At 38.6% G+C, this 17,225-nt stretch overlaps 1 protein-coding gene across 4 annotated transcripts in view; it reads left to right on the top strand.

Annotated features, from left to right (window-relative positions):
• PRKDC (protein kinase, DNA-activated, catalytic subunit) overlaps positions 1–17,225 on the top strand; it is a 202,058-nt gene that overhangs the window by 61,998 nt on the left and 122,835 nt on the right. For all 4 annotated transcript variants that reach the window (XR_011421174.1, XM_070221373.1, XM_070221374.1 and 1 more), the window contains 4 exon segments: positions 5,635–5,742; positions 8,426–8,652; positions 14,204–14,298; positions 16,045–16,144. Coding sequence is in view for 3 of the 4 variants with exons in the window: in XM_070221373.1 (XP_070077474.1) it covers positions 5,635–5,742; positions 8,426–8,652; positions 14,204–14,298; positions 16,045–16,144 (530 nt within the window). In the remaining variant the exon portion in view is untranslated.

Genomic DNA, 17,225 nt, shown 5'->3' on the forward strand with positions numbered 1-17,225 from the left:
GGACACCTATAATATGAATGTTAGTGCACTTGCTGTTGTCCCAGAGTTCCCTTAGACTGTTCTTGTTCTTTTTAATCCTTTTTTTTTTTTCATCTGTTCAACTTGGGTGATTTCCTCTAGTCTTTCATCTAGCTCAGTGATGCATTCTTCTATATCATCTACTCTGCTATTGGGTCCCTCTAGAGAGTTTTTATTTCCAGTATTATATTCTTCATTTCTGATTGTTTGTTTCTTATATTTTCCAGTTCTTTGTTGACGTTCTCACTGAGTTCATCTATTCTTCTCCCAAGATCAGTGAGCATCTTTATGACTGTATGTTTAAACTCTTTGTCAGGTAGATTGTTTATTTCTGTTTCATTTAGTTCTTCTGGGGTTTTGTCCTGTTCCCTTGCTTGGGATGTTTTCATTTGCCTCCTCCTTTTTCCTCTTTCTCTGTTCTTATATCCATGTATTAGGTGAATCAGCTATGTCTTGTGATCTTGGAGAAGCGGCCTTATGTAAGAGACACCTTTTTGAGGCCCAGCACTTGTGCTTCCCTTGTCACCAGTCCAGATGTTCCAGGAGTGACCCTTGTGTAGGGTACATGTGTCCTTCTGCTGTGGCAGGATTGCTCTTACTGCAGGTACCCAGGGAGTCTAGGCTTTCCCACCTGGCCAGCTGTTTGTAAATTGGCTTTGGGGAACCTGAGCAAGTTGGCTGCGAGGTCTAATGGCACACTCCTGTTGCAGTTTTTCTGTTAAGTGAGTGGGCCCCACGTGTGGCCGGTTGCTAGGCTCAGGGGCTTACAATTGCTATAGGCCTCAGGCCTACAAGGCTATTGTCAGCTCTCTTAGGATTGCAGCTGAGTGGGGCTGGCCTTAGACATGGGATCACCGAATTGTTTCAGGCTTTGGAAGGTGGGACCCATAGCTCTGAGGCTGAGGTCTTCTGCTGCTGATAAGCCCCAAGCCCCACAGGTCCACACGCACAGTCAACGCAGTCCTGGCCCATGCACACGTCCTGACTCCATGGAGTATACCTAGTTGGCCCAATGCAGTGGCCCCCACACTCTCTGCCAATGCTCCCCCTACTCCACCTGCTTCTTACACAGGCCCTGCCCCACAGTGGTGGACCCACTCACCTGCCTGCAGAGGATCAAGGCACCTAGTCTGTGCAGGCCTACAAGTAGCCTGAGTGCTTTCTGTTGGGTGGGGCCAGTCCCTAGGGCAGGCTGCCTGCCCTGGCTGAGCTAGATTAAATCTGTGCTCTAGTGGGTGGGGCACACCCTGGGCTATCAGCACAGGGGAAGAACTCCGGTGACATCTGCCAGCATCTGTGTCAGCATGCCTGTACTAGGTCACAATAATGGATGCCACCAATGTCTAAGTTCCTGGAGAGGTCTCACCTCTCACTGAGATGCACCCAGAGTCTACCAAGTAAGTGTTTTTCACCACAGGACTGTACGCCTTTCTTTCTGGTGATTTTTGTTTGCTTTCTGAGATGGGTGAATCTGTGTGGGCTCTTTAAGAGCGGGGTTTTTCCACTTATGTCCAGTAACTTTTCTGCGGATATTCCTCATCGTAGTTAATAGACAGCAAAGCCAGATATCATGACACTTGTCTCAGCTGTGCTGAGTCCAAAGTATGCTTATCGCAGTAACGTGCCACTCCTCAGGTCCCCACTCCTCCAGGGAAGGCTGTCTACCTTAGAATTGCTCCTGCTTGGTCAGCTGTGATGCTAATGGCTTGTGAAGGTGGCTTTTTTCTATCCAGAAAGGAATTTCTGCTTCTTCCACCACAGTCAGGACTGTCCCTTGTTGTGGGGGTTCTTTTTATCCCTTGTTTGCTTCGTTCTCATGGATAATTTTTCCAAGAATAGTTGTAACCTCCTTGTGTTCATGGGAGGAGGTAAATTCAGAGTCCGCCTACACCACCATCTTGACAAGACAAGTCAATATTATATTTAATGTGATAAAGAATGTCTACCTGAATGTCACAGTCAAATCATCCCCAGTCGTGAAGCATTAACTGTCTTGTGCTTTGGCCAGGACTGAAGCCCTTGGTGACACACAGTTGGCCTCTTGACAGGCACCTTCAGAACCTACCTGGAGTGGTGCCTGTTGCTTGGTGTGGTTGCTCAGTATAGGTTCACTTGTATGTAGTTAGTTCTTTGCAGTGGTTAGTATCTGGGCCTCTCAACAGGCTGTGGATTCTAAGGACAGGGACATTATAAAGGAAGGAGAAAAGATTATTATTTTGAATATATACTTTTTTAATCTTGAAAGCCCAATAATATCAACTGATAAACTCTGAGAATTAATAAAGGAAGCTGATGAATTACAAAATAGAATTCTCATCTATCAGTATTCTCACGTATCTCATATATCAGTATTGACCACTTGGAAAATATGTCTACAGCATTCCGTTCATCAAAGTTTCAAAAAATATATATAAAATGTCTGAGAATAAACTTCAATATGCCAGACAAACATATATTTTATGAATATAAAATGAATATGCTATGTACCTGAGTTAGAAGAATCACTATTGCAAAAATGCCAGCTCTCCTCAAATCAATCAATGCATTTGGTATCATTATAGCAAAAGCCCCAAATTGATTTCATTTTGAACCTAAAAAGTAATCTGAAAGAATGATTACTTGAGCCAAATCAAGAAAAATTTTGAAAGAGTCGAGTACTGAAGGGAGTCTTGCCGTAACAGATGTTAAAAAGAAACCATATTAGTTAAATGTCGAACTAGTACACAGATTGGTGGGACAGTCTGGTAGTTGGGAAGTGGATGCAGGCATCTGCATAAAAATTGTACATATGGTAGAAGGGGTATTTTAAGTTAGTGGGAAATGGATCATTTAATAAATCCTGTTAGGCTAACTGAGTAACATGAAAAATTAATTTCAAATTAAAAAGATTTAGATGGAGAAACAGACTATATTACAGGAAAATGTAATGAATTATATAGCATGTTTATCTGTCTGGGTATATTTTTGGATTGGGAGTCTTTTTCATTGATAAAAACATTAGCTAATCTAGAAACCTGTGAAGCTAAGAGGAACCTTCACGTCCTCATCCCTTTCCTGTTCTCGTTCCCCAGGAAAAGCTGCTTTATCCTCTGCAGAAAGCTTGGTGAATAGATTCCCAGTTCTTTGTAAAAACACGTTTTTACAAATGTGCATGTATATTTTATTTATTAAAGTAGGATTACAGCATTCAAAAACACTTTCTTTTATATACAAAATGTGATTTCTGCTACTTGGATGTATTTTGTGATTATTATATTATAGGCCTCCTCCCATGTCTTTCTATAATGTTTGCATAGAAAAGGAGATTTTTCCTCTAAGATATTGAGGGTAGGAAAACATGAATGTATTGATACTTATGACTTTATGAATATTTAAAACCACTGAATGGCACCAAACCCACAATTTTAACATATACAAACGTGGCAAAACATTTTTTGCAACTTTCTATTGAAGGTATAAGATCTAAAAATGTGCAAATGGATAAAGAACAAAAATAGGCAGTTTGTAAATGAAGAAATGTATACAGTCAATGAAATATATTTTTAAACAGTCAACCTTTTTAGAAAGCAAGGAAATTCAAATTAAAATGATATTGTTTGCAGCTATTGTCAAATATTTAAAAAATTGACAATGTTGGTATTGCCAAGCGTGTAGGGATAGCGCCCTGCGAGTCATGGCTGATGGGAGTATGGATTGACATAGGCTGTCTGCAGGCAGAGCAAAAGGCTTGGTGACCTGCAGCCCTTGTCCAGCAGTATCCTTAGTAGAGATGTTGCTCAGAGTAGTGTGTATAAGACTTTTCTTGTGATTTCTTTATATTAGTCATAAATTAGAAATACCTGCATTTCTCACAACAGGATTTAGGTAACTGGATCATGGTATATCCATACATGAGATAGCAGGTAGCTAATAAAAATAATGATATAACATATTTATATGGAAAATAATCAAAATTAACAGGAAAAGTCATTACACAAATGTGTATTTATTTTTACACATATGTATATATACATTTAAATGTGTATAAATAAAGTATTTGGAAAGTTAACTGATTTTGAATGTTAACAGTGGTTACCCTTGGGATGTAGGATTGTAGGTAGATGATTTTCTAGATTTCCTGCAATTTCTATAAGGGATGCGTGTATGTATACACACACATATATAACTTACATACTAAAAATAAAACAGTATAATTCTTTTTTTTAAAAAAAGTGACGCTTTAAGACTAGTTTAAACTTCCAAACTGAAAGGTAAGACCCTTTTATTTTGGTTAATCTTAAGAATTGCTTTGGGGCCGGCCCGGTGGCGCAGCGGTTAAGTTCGCACGTTCCGCTTCTCGGCGGCCCGGGGTTCGCTGGTTCAGATCCCGGGTGCGGACATGGCACTGCTTGGCAGCCATGCTGTGGTAGGCGTCCCACGTATAAACTAGAGGAAGATGGGCACGGATGTTAGCTCAGAGCCAGGCTTCCTCAGCAAAAAAAGAGGAGGACTGGCAGTAGTTAGCTGAGGGCTAATCTTCCTCCAAAAAAAAAAAGAATTGCTTTAAGAGTTAGAACGATATTCTTTTGGAGAAAAATATCCAAGTGTAAGAGGACTCTGTGTTGCTTGCTTTGAGATGTGAGACATTTGGTTTTTGAGGTGGTATACATAACAGAGTACTTTATTATTGAGCTCCGTATCAGTTGGGAAATAAAGCTACCCTGGATTTCTCAGTGCTCCTGTAGGAGCCCTACCTGTGAGACACAGAAATGTATAAGATATAAAGATAGGGAATGTTTACCTTCACTTTCACTACAAACATTTTACTCTTCATATATATTGCGGATTAGATCTGTAACCGTTTGTCTAGGTAGTTGCTCTGATCCAAAAGGATAATAAAACTTATCTCCCCAAGATGATCATAAATCACACCAGACTAGGCCACAAGGTTAAGCTCCCAGGTTCCAGGACGATAAACACTGTCTCCTTGGGTATTTCCTTTCAGGAGGGAGGAGCCTAGGCCTGGGAGGGGGTTGTAATAGCCAGAGACCACAGGGCTGTCTGGCCCTTGAAGTTCTAGAAGGTTAGGGTGAGAACTCAGGATCCTTTCCATCCCATCTTCAAGGGGTCAAGATTTTTCTTCCTCCTTTTGGCAGCCACCTGTTTCTCTTGTATATCTTCTCCTATGATGCAGGCTTCGAAGTTTGCATGCGTAGGGCATTGATCTGGCTTTTGTTTTTTTACTGCAAGGGTGTGAATCAGGGTGTAAGGTACCACATGGTCATTATTTGCTTTTTAATTGAATAATGATAGTCTCTGATCCAGAATACATCATGTGCATGTTCAAGATCCAATTAATAACGATAAATATTAAAAAACCAATAGTATCTACCTGAAACTGTCATCCTAATTAGAGAAACTATGAGTTTTAGTATGCATATTTTTTATTTGCTGGACTTTGAGGAAGGAGAGGAGTAGTTAGAAAGAACATGTTCATCATTAAATTTAACTAGAAAAGAAAACTAATAAAACCATAGTAGTAGTATCACTTAATTCTGCCCCTGCCATTGGAACTCTTTCCAATATAAAATGACTTTAACATGAGAATAGTAAACTCTAATCATATTTTGTCATCAGGTGACAAGGCAACTGTATGAGCCACTAGTTATGCAACTGATTCACTGGTTCACTAACAACAAGAAATTTGAAAGTCAGGACACTGTCGCCCTACTAGAAACGATATTGGTGAGTAATGGTTGATTCTTTTCCTGCTGTTCCCATTGGCTAGTTATAGTTGATCTATATTTAGAACTTTAAGAAAAGTTACCTATCGGGACCGGCCCGCTGGCGCAGCAGTTAAGTTCACATGTTCCCCTTCTCGGTGGCCCAGGGTTCACTGGTTCAGATCCCCGGTGCAGACATGGCACCACTTGGCAAAAGCCATGCTGTGGTGGGATTCCCATATATAAAGCAGAGGAAGATGGGCATGGATGTTAGCTCAGGGCCAGTCTTCCTCAGCAAAAAGAGGAGGATTGGCAGCAGATGTTAGCTCAGGGCTAATCTTCCTCAAAAAAAAAAAAAAAATTACCTATCAAGAATCAAAGTGTAGCATCTAGCTAGATCATACTGTCTTTTTCTTTTGTTTTAGAGAATTGGTGAAGTGGTATTTTATTGATCAGGTTGCCATATTTATTTACTTAAGTGATACTTTTAAACATCTGCAAGCAAATATTCACATTAAGGCTCTGCGTGTGTGTGTTGAGGGAGGAAGGAATGAATAAGAATCTCCTTGAACTTTTATCAGAGTTGCAGTATCCTCTTTTTTTTGTTTTTTTAATATCTAAAGTACGATAGTTGGGGCCGGCCCGGTGGCGCAGCGGTTAAGTTCGCACGTTCCGCTTCTCGGCGGCCCGGGGTTCGCTGGTTCGGATCCCGGGTGCGGACATGGCACTGCTTGGCAGCCATGCTGTGGTAGGCGTCCCACGTATAAACTAGAGGAAGATGGGCACGGATGTTAGCTCAGAGCCAGGCTTCCTCAGCAAAAAGAGGAGGACTGGCAGTAGTTAGCTGAGGGCTAATCTTCCTCCAAAAAAAAAAAAAACAAAAACAAACAAACAAAAAAATAAAGTATGATAGTTAACTTGAAAGTAAAAGGAATTTTTTGAGCTTATCCAGTTTTCTCCTGCATTCAGATTCAACAATGAAAGGACCCTAGAAACAGTAGCTCACCATTTTCATAGAACTATCCTGAGACTGTGGAGGTAGAATCGTTAGGATTTGGTCACTGGTTCACTGAGGGCAGAATAAATGAGGTTCGCTAAAGCCTTAGTGTCTTTTGACACTTTATTATAATTTTCTCAACTCCTGCAGATAACGTTACATTTGATCCCTTTAAATGTCATCTTATTTGATTTTACTTCCTATTTCAGGCTATAATTTCCTTTTGTCATATACTGACTTTGGAATCAGAGACCCCAGTTAAACACTTCGCAAATTTGTCCAAACAAATGTCCTTTAATTCCATGTGTTTTGCAAATATCTTTTCCAGGCAGAGGAAATAAAGGCATCAGGTGCTTGGTGTGTTTGTGAAGAATTTGGTCTGTTTGGAGTTTTGCTTGCATGGGAGTGTTGTGTGAGGCAGGGCTGAGAATGTGTGTTAGGGCAGGATAGCAGAACATGGCACGCAGAGTGGCTGTGTGTTCCGCTTTGCCAGGACTGTCCTGGTTGTGGCCTGTTGTGTATTAATTATGAAGAGCCCTCCATTCACTCTCAAGAGTTACCCTCAGTGGATGCCACATTGTGGGCAGTGGGAGTTACTGAACATTTTTAATTAAGATGGTGACACATCTGTGGTTTAATTCCCTGAAGTGTCTACCAGTGAATCCTGCCCATAGTAAATACATTTAATTAAATTTAATTTGTGGCTTATTTGCATTCAGATGGATTTATTCTCATGTTTCTGTTCTGAAGTTTCTATCTTAGCTGTTTCTTTTCTCCTTTTGATCCTTGAAGGTAGCGTAAGGAAGAGCTTTAGAAAGAAATTGAGTAAGATGATAACGTAAAATGAGAGAGTTAAGGAAAGAAAAGGGAGAGGAGGAAAGGTGAAGTTTGTAGAGCACTCAAGTGAGAGTGGCCATCAGTTTCCCAAAAAGAAGTGCTGATTCCCTAGTGTTAACACACACGTTATTTATCTCTGCTCTGAAAAGCAATGAGTACCACCTCTTTACATTTCCACGATTTATTACCTTCTTGAATTCTGATTACAACTGTAATCAAAGATTTTGCATGTAGCAAATAACTGCAAATGTTAGGCAGAAAGAACTCCCTTATTTCAGTGTTCAGTGTACCATTTCCAGTTAAACTTTTTTTATACAGATCTAAGAGGACGGAATAATGTCTAAAGGGAAACAAAAGCACTCAAATTCCCTTAGCTGTTTACTTCAGGTGCTTAGTGACTACCTTTAGAGAGACTCCTCTTACAGAAAGGTGTATGTTCAGAACCACATCTACATATGATTTTTCTCTGTGTAGCAGTACAATTTCCTTGGAATTTGCAAGGGTCTTATTCTCATTAACCTCAATAAATAAAGCATTTCAGATACTGTTAGGAGGTGAAGTCAACAACAAAAATTCTTAGGATGTAGCCATTGTGTTTCTTCAGGGAAAGGAAAGACTACTTTGTTGTTAATTAAAATAGTCTCTCTTTTTTTTTATAGATTTTTTTTAGTTTTTTAATTTGTTGAAAAGAAAGTGCTTTCCTTATGTCAAAAGGAAATTGTTATTAGAGTCTAGGTTCTAGACAATCAGATTGGTTTTATTAGTGTTTATTTTTTCTTGAATAGTGCTCTAAATTAATTTTCATGGTGTACTCTGGTTATGCTCAGAAGCAGACCAGGGTATTCAGTTGTCATTTTATGCTTTGTTTCAGGATGGAATTGTGGACCCTGTTGACAGTACTTTGAGAGATTTTTGTGGTCAGTGTATTCAAGAATTCCTTAAATGGTCCATTAAGCAGACGACACCACAGCAGCAGGAAAAAAGTCCAGTAAATACCAAATCGCTTTTCAAGCGACTGTATAGCTTTGCACTTCATCCGAATGCCTTCAAGAGGCTGGGAGCATCACTTGCTTTTAATAATATCTACAGGGAATTCAGGTAAGTAAGCAACATGGTAGGGGCGAGGGTAAAAGAATTTCTTTAAGTTTTTAGTAGTCATTTTGAAAAGTGACTTGGTGTTTATGTATCCATGTATTCATAGATCAAGCATTGGTAATTATGTGCTGGATGTTGTACTATTTTCTGGGCATTAAAAAATGAATTAAAGTGTGCAGTTTTCAAGAAATGCAAGAAGCTCAGAAACTTCTGAGAAATACTTACAAACATAATACCACAGCAGTCTTGTAAATGCAACAAAAGACATAATACAGTGTCTTTTGGAGCACAGAAGAGTATCTAACCTAGTTTGAGTAGGGTAGGGAAGGCTTCCTATAACATGTATACTTGAGCTGAAACTAAAAGGACTAATGGAGATCAGCCAAAGCATTTCAGATCAAAGAGATAGGATAGAGATAAGAAATAGTATGGTATATAAGGAGATGAAGACATTTTATATTCCTTGACTGTGGAGTTTTAGGTTTGGAAGAGAGCATAGTGAGACTAGTCAGGAGCCTTTGTCTGTTGAGTTAGGAAATGTAGGTCACCTCTAGTGACAACGAGTCCCTGGAGTAGTGGGAGCAGGGAGCAGAATGGTTAGATTTCCCCCTAAAATTGACCTTCCAATAGCTATATGGAAAGTAGATCTGAAGGGGTCAAGACTGAGGACCAGGACGCCAGCAAAGGGGCTGTTTCAAAAGTCCAAGAAAGAGATAATTCATCCCTGACCTAAGGATGTAGTGGTGTTTGTTCTTTTTTTTTTTTTTTTATTAATTTAGCATTACTTATTAAGAATATTATATGCCAGGCACTGCCAAATGCCAGAAATAGAAAGATATAGCCCTTCATGTGGGTTGCATTTAAGAAAGAGAGATAAGCATTAATTAGTCATATAGATAAATATAAAATTTATAGCTGAAATTAGTGCTTTCAGTAGTGATACCTGCTTACTAAGGAATCTTATATTGAGGAACGTGACCTCGTTTGGTTAGAATAGTTTCTCAGGAAATGGCAGTTGGGATAGATATGAGGGGAGCAATTATAAAGATAAGATAGCTGATAGACAGATAGCTAGCTAGCTAGCTAGGTGATAGATAGATGGGTGATGGATGATGGATGGATAGATAGGAATCTGTGTGTACATTTGCATGTTCGTATGAAAATTGACTGCAGTTTGAAGCCACTACGGTATTTGTTTTTAGCTTTTTAAATTATGAAACCTATTTGTTTTTAAAACGACTGTTTTAAAAGAGAGAGTTTTAAAATGTGTAAAACTGTCACTATTTGTAGATGACATGATAGGGTTTTTTATATATATATAGGAAAACTATATGTAGAAAACCTTATAAATAGGGTTTCCTAGAAAACCCTAAAGACTCTACCTAAAAACTGTTAGAAGTAATCAGTGAATTCAATAAAGTTGCAAGATACAAAATCAATATACAAAAATCTGTTGTATTTCTATACGTTAATAACAAACTGTCTGAAAGAGAAGTTAAGAAAACAATCCCATTTACAATTGTATCATAAAGAAGAAAATATCTAGGAATAAATTTAACTAAGGAGGTGAAACACCTGTACCTGAAAACTATAAGACATTGTTGGAAGAAGATGCAAATAAATGGAAAGATATTCTGTGCTTTTGAATTGGAATAATTAACGTTGTTAAAATGTCCATGTTACCTGAAGCAATCTACAGATTCAATGCACTACCTATCAAAAGTCCAATAGCATGTTTCACGGAAATAGAACAAAGAATCTTAAAATTTGTATCGAACCATGGAAGACCCCAAATGGCCAAAACAATCTTGAGAAAGAAGAACAAAGCTGGAGGTATCATGCTTCCTGATTTCAAACTATATTACAAAGCTATAGTAATTAAAACGGTATGATATTGGCATAAAAACAGATGCATAGATTGGTGGAACAGAATAGAGAGCCCAGAAATAAAACCAGACATATATGGTCAATTAATTTATGACAAAGAAACCAAGAATATACAATGGGGAAAGGATAATATCTTCAATAAATGGTGTTGGGGAAACTGGACAGCCACATGCTAAAGAATGAAACTGGACTTCTCTCTTACACCATATACAAAACTTAACTCAAAATGGATTAAAGACTTGAGTGTAAGACCTGAAACTGTAAAACTACTAGAAGAAAACATAGATGGTAAGCTACTTGGCATCAGTCTTGGTGATTTTTTGGCACTAACTCCAAAAGCCAGGGAAACAGAAGCAAAAATGAACAAGTGGGACTACATCAAACTAAAAAAAGCTTCTGCACAGCAAAGGAAACCATCAGCAAAATGAAAAGGCAGCCTAAGGAATGGGAGGAAATATTTGCAAATTAGGTATCTGATAAAGGATTAATATCCAAAATACAAAAAGGACATACAACTCAGCGAAAAACAAAAAGTCTTCATTAAAAAATGAGCAGATGAACTGAATAGACATTTTTCCAAAGAAGACATACAAATGGACCACCAGGCACATGAAAAGATGCTCAACATCACTAATCATCAGGGAAATGCAAATCCAAACAACAGTGAGCTATAATCTCACACCTGTTAGAATGGCTGTTATAAAAAGGCAAAAGATAAGTGTTGTGAGGATGTGGAGAAAAGGAAACCCTTGTACTCCATTGGTGGGATGTAAATGGGTGCAGCCACCGTGGAAAACAGTATGGAGGTTCCTCAAAAGATTATAAATAAAGTATCATGATCCAGCAATTCTACTTCTGAGTATTTATCTGAAGGAAACAAAAACACTAGCTTGAAAAGACATCTGCACCCCCATGTTCATTGCAGCATTATTTACAATAGCCAAGACATGGAAACAACCTGAGTGTCCATCAATGGATGAATGGATAAAGAAGATGTGTTGTGTAAAAGTAAATATATAATGAAATATTATTCAGCCATAAAAAAGAATGAAATCTTACCATTTGCAACAACATGGATGGACCTTGAGGGCATTATACAAGACAATCAGACAGAGAAAGACAAATACCATATGATCTAATTTATATGTGGAATCTAAAAAAAACTTAAGCTCTTAGATCAGTGGTTGCCAGAGATGAGGGGCGGGAGGGTGGGTGAAGTGGGTGAAGGAAGTCAAAAGGTACAAACTTCCAGTTAGAAAATAAATAAGACATGGAGAAGTAAGGTACCGCATGGCAACTGCAGTCAATAATACTGTATTGCATTTTTGAAAGTTGCCAAGAGGATAGATATTAAAAGTTCTTATCACAAGAAAAAAAATGCGTAACTTTGTATGGTGATGAATATTAACTGGAGTTAATTGAGGTGCTCATTTCATGATATATACAAATATCAAATCGTTATGTTGCACACCGAAACTAATGTATGTTAAATGTCAATTATACTCAACTAAAAGAAAACACACAAAAAACGTGTAAAGTTTGTAGAATAATAATAAGACAAGTTGCTGCATACTTCCCACCTAGGTTATATTTTAGAACCTCCTTTGCCCTGTTAATCCTTCTCCTGACATTTATGTTACTTGTTCTTTTGCTCTTCTCTTTTGTTTCATTATCTATGTGTACACCCTAAACGGTGTACTCTTGCATTTTGGAAAGTGGATGGTAAGCGTAGACATGGCTCTGTGAGGATGGGTCAGTGTTTTCACTCTCAGGTGAAGGATCCTGGGAGAATCTGCTGAATGGAGACTGGCTTCACCTTCCCTGAGAGACTACAGGAGCCCAGTCCAAGGAATTGGATTGACAGGGTCCATCCTTAGTCCTGGGAAGCAGAGCTCTTCAGAAATCGTGTGAAGTAGACCAGCAGCTGACATCTGGGAGAAACGTTGTCAGAGGGTGTGGACTGCCGTTTAATTTTTCCTTGTGCTTCCCAGTGACGTACCTCCATCTAACAGGAGCAGGACAAACAAAATCTTCTTGTGGGATAAATGAACACTGTCAGGTGGTCCAGGCTGAACATGGACAGGAGAAGAACTTCAAGCACATGGTCATGGTAGGCCAGGTTAAGAGGAATTTGGACCCGGCTAACCTGGGTCTTCTGTGCAGTTTGGAAGCCCATACTGTTGCATTCTTGTGGAAACAGCTGTCCCTGCTTGTCTGCCGTTTCTGGGTCTCTTCGACACTCCTCTCAGACTTTCCTTTTACTTCTTTCCTGTGCTTGCTCTTCTATTTCCTTTTCCTCTCATCTTCCTTCTTGAATACTATCATTTGTTGGACCACATTCCAAGTGGCTTTTTGAGAAAAAGTGCATGGAAGATGAACTTCTTGAGATCCTGAGTGTTGGATAATATAAATCCAAGTTTTAATGTTTCCTTTCTGCATCCTAATGAACTGTTTTGCACACCTTTCTTTGGAGAGCACAGTTTTAGAGTATCATTTTGTCATGTCATTTCTCTACTTAGCTACTTTAATTGGTTTTGGCACCTAAGATGAAAACTGTTATACTTAGCCTGGCCTTCCAAGATCTCTACATTTAAAACTCCAACTTTTGCAGTCTTATCAGAAGTTACTCTTTCAAATGAACCTTTTCTTCTAGCTTTGCCAATTTTCTTGCTGACACTGTGTTTTTTGCCTTGCCTCCCTTACTGTTCACACCATACATTTATTGGTAATATCTTTTATTTTCAGTATGAGATCTGGGGGGTGCAGCACTGGGAGAGGTGTGGAGCTTGTGGAACCCTGAGAGGCCCTGTCCCTACTGGGATTCAAATTAAAAAAAAAAAAAATTAGGATAATATTCCTGCTAAGGCAAACACGAGTTTGCAGTTCTTGCTTGCAGTCCTCCCTATCCTCCAACACCTCACTCCAGTTCTGTTTGTTCTGGGAACGTGCTCCTTCCCAGGGGTTGGGCAGTGACCCAGCACTTCATCTCACAACTAGAAGCTCCAGCTCTTGGTTTTCTTTGAATTGCTATGAGGCTTGGTGCCTGTCGTTTTGTACTTAATCATTTACTGTCCTGTGTTATTAAGGAACAGATTTTTCCAGTGAGAGATCTGGCGTCTGCCCTTGGCCCACCCATGAGTTCACTCTATACTATCAATAGATGGTCCACAGACATTGTTGATTGAATTAATCATTCTCATGTACTGGATAGGCTTGTAAAAGTCATAGCATTTACTATTGGTGTTGACTTATTTTTGGATAGTTTGAGAACTTTTAAAATTCCTTTATTTTAAAAGAATGTGGATGTGGTATCAGCTCTTCTCTTCACCTATGTTTAATTTTAATAAGGTGTGTGGAAGTATGATCAGAACAGTGGTTCTGTGGTTCCATGTGCTATGAGCAATTCCACAGGTGGAAGAGGAAGACTACTTGTTGACAGAGAAAAAGCCCATGTTGCCTCTTCCAGGTTATGTAGTCTCTGCTCTGCTCTTGAGGAAATTTTCTTCTTTGAGAAGTATTTTAGATTGTTTTATGTTTTAAAGCATTTGAGCCATTTTTTAAAAAGCAAATTTAATTAATGTGTGTCTTCTTTAATAACATTACTTTTTTTCCTTGTTTCTGCTTCACTGTTTTCTTAGATGAGGCTCAATGTTGTTTTATTTTACAGGGAAGAAGAGTCTCTGGTAGAACAGTTTGTGTTTGAAGCCTTGGTAACGTATATGGAAAGTCTGGCCTTAGCACATACAGATGAGAAATCCTTAGGTAGGTCTTATCCAAGCTCTCTGTTTGCATGACAGTTCTGTTTTCCTTACCAGTCTTTAAGAGCTTTTCCACTTGGGTTAAGCCTCAGATAATTCTCTCATAAGGTAGTGTTTTCTTTTCTCACATCTCCCATTTAGGGTGATAAATGTGAAGGGGAAATATCCCCTTCCAGTGTCACAAATTTAGTTTGTAAAAGAGTCTTCCATGTCCTCCTCCTCAAAGACTCACTGTGTTCCCTGGGCTCAGGTGGCCAGTGAACGTGACCGCTGGTCAGAGATCCTTCTCAGGGCAGGTGGGACAGTTTTATAGGGTAGCTCTAATGAAGCCAGCCAGTTACTATCGTGACAGAAAATATGAAAATGTACAGGGGCCGGCCCCGTGGCCAAGTGGTTAAGTTCACGTGCTCCGCTGTAGCGGCCCAGCGTTTTGCCGGTTCGGATCCTGGGCAGGGACATGGCACTGCTCGTTAGGCAATGCTGAGGTGGCATCCCACATGCCACAACTAGAAGGACCTGCAACTAAGATATATAGCTATGTACTGGGGGGGATTTGGGGAAATAAAGCAGAAAAAAAAAAATGTGCAGATTGCACAAAGAAAGCTGGACGTAATAACCAGTGAGATGTGATCAGTGTCTCTGAACTCACTAATGACAATTTAGAAAGTAGGAAATAGGTCTCATTACAAGATTGTGATAAAGCTATTTTGACCATAATTAAAGAAATAATAAAAAGATATTAAGTTAGAAATGGGCTAAAGTAGCTAAGAGAGTGATAAATAATAGTCTTTAAAATTAAATTCTTTCCAGAAGCTATTGGGAACATGATAGAGTTTTTGAACTAGAAGACTTCTTAGCAATCTCGTTGTTCAGTCTCCATACTAGTCAGGGCACGGGGGCCAGAGAATGTAGGTGACTGATCTAGGTCACGGAGCTGTGTGGTGGCAGAACATCTCTTTCACTTATCCAGATTTTGTTTCTGTTTCTTTTTTTTAAAAGACAAGTTGAGCTCTATTCTTCTTTGTGTAGATAGCCTGCTATGGGCAGAAACGCTTAAAATTTAGTCCTTGCCATCAGATAGCTTAGGATTGCTTTATTTATCTCAATGAGTGAAACTTTACTCTTTTAAAAATCACCACCATATTTAAAAATCATAGAAAGAACACTTTTTCTTGGTAACAGAGGTCAAAATAAGTGGTGTAAGGCTCTGTTCTTTAATTATCCTAGACATCTGTGGCTGGTTTTACTATTTTATTTCTGTTCTCCCTCTACAGTGGCTGTATTTTTAACCTATAGTATAGTTTAACCTGCATAAGAAGAAGAGGAGGTCAAGGAACTTACACTCCCTAAATAAAGGCCTTAAATTGAGATTCACAGGCTCTGACCTGGTGTGTGGGTTTCATGATACCTTCAGAGTCTCTTCCAGCTCAAATCCATTATGTGAGGCTGTTCTTTGGCTGGTTGATGGGCTGGTGGATCAGTTTCTCATTAGGTGTGGTATTGCTGTGTGTGTGACTGTGCACACATATGTACACCATGCTATCTTGCAGTCTTAAATATGGATTTTGTTTTGGTTTTGGACATGCAATGTAAGTCATTTATTTAAATTTTCTGAGAGGTGAAAAGATATTAACTCTACTATAAAATTGCCTTTTTAATTAAAAAACTAGGCCAATAAACCTATAATACTAATTTATTAATAATCAACTATATATCTTCTTTGGAAATATATTTTTGTACTTGAGAACAGGTACAATTCAACAATGTTGTGATGCCATTGATCATCTCAGTCTTATCATTGAGAAGAAGCACGTTTCTTTAAACAAAGCAAAAAAACGACGTTTGCCACGGTGGGTGGTATTGCTTCATTTTCCCTGTTTTTATCCTAACGTAAAACTAATAGTTAATAAAGGAGAATCTGGGAGGAATGTGTGGAAGTATAAAGAATTAATTTTCTAAACAAGGAATGTGTGGAAGTGTGAAGAGTCAATTTTCCAAAGATGTTAAAAAGCTTTATGTCTGAAAGGTATAAGTTTAATTTTGATTGGGATAGTGGATAAAATTTGAAAATTAGTTTTGTAACTGAGACATTTGTTTTACCTGCACTAATTTTGGATACAAATTTAATGTAGAATTATTTGACTATAATATATACAAACTATTTTGGAGTGAATTTGCAGCATAAGAACTGAAATATTGAGATAGTAGGATTTTGACAGATACAGAATTATAGAATTATGGAATGATGATGCTTAAAACCAGGGCTGGTTTACTGACCAGTGGTTTCCAGTCTTTGCTCTCATCCCCATTCCAGCAAGGTCTTGTTCTCAGACAGGATAGGGTGTGCCATGCATCAACCCTTCCAGATCTGTGCAGAGTGTCTAAGGGACTCTGATGTCTGCTGGTGGCCACCACTGTGCAGAAGCATTGGCCCATGTACTAGATATTAATATTTTCTCTGTTTTAAAATTGAGTCTTTCAAATTCTACCATTAACTTATGCTTTCTATCCCTGATTCTCAAACTTGAGCATGCATTAGAATTACCTGGAGGTCTAGTTAAAACACAGATTGCTGGGCCCTGTCCTCAGAATCTGTTTTAGTAGGTCTGGGGTGGGGCTGAGAATTTGCATTTCTGCCAAATTTACAGATAATACTAATGCAGCTGGTCCGTGGACCACAATTTGAGAAACACTGCTTTAGATCTTAAACCCCCTTTTGTTTTAAGGTACATTGAAAAGGGAACATGAAAATACTTGATGCTATTCTTTTAAGAAATACCTTTTAATCTTCCCTTTAAAAAAAAATGAAGGTAAGCAGAACCCATTTAACCTGTGACATTTTGATTGTATTCTAATGATAATATATTAAAAATAAATTGAATGTCTTTTAGTAAGATCTCTACATGTATCAGTGTGGCAAAATCGAGTTTA

The sequence above is a fragment of the Equus caballus genome, chromosome 9 (assembly GCF_041296265.1).
Source record: "Equus caballus isolate H_3958 breed thoroughbred chromosome 9, TB-T2T, whole genome shotgun sequence".
Taxonomy (NCBI): Eukaryota; Metazoa; Chordata; class Mammalia; order Perissodactyla; family Equidae; genus Equus; species Equus caballus.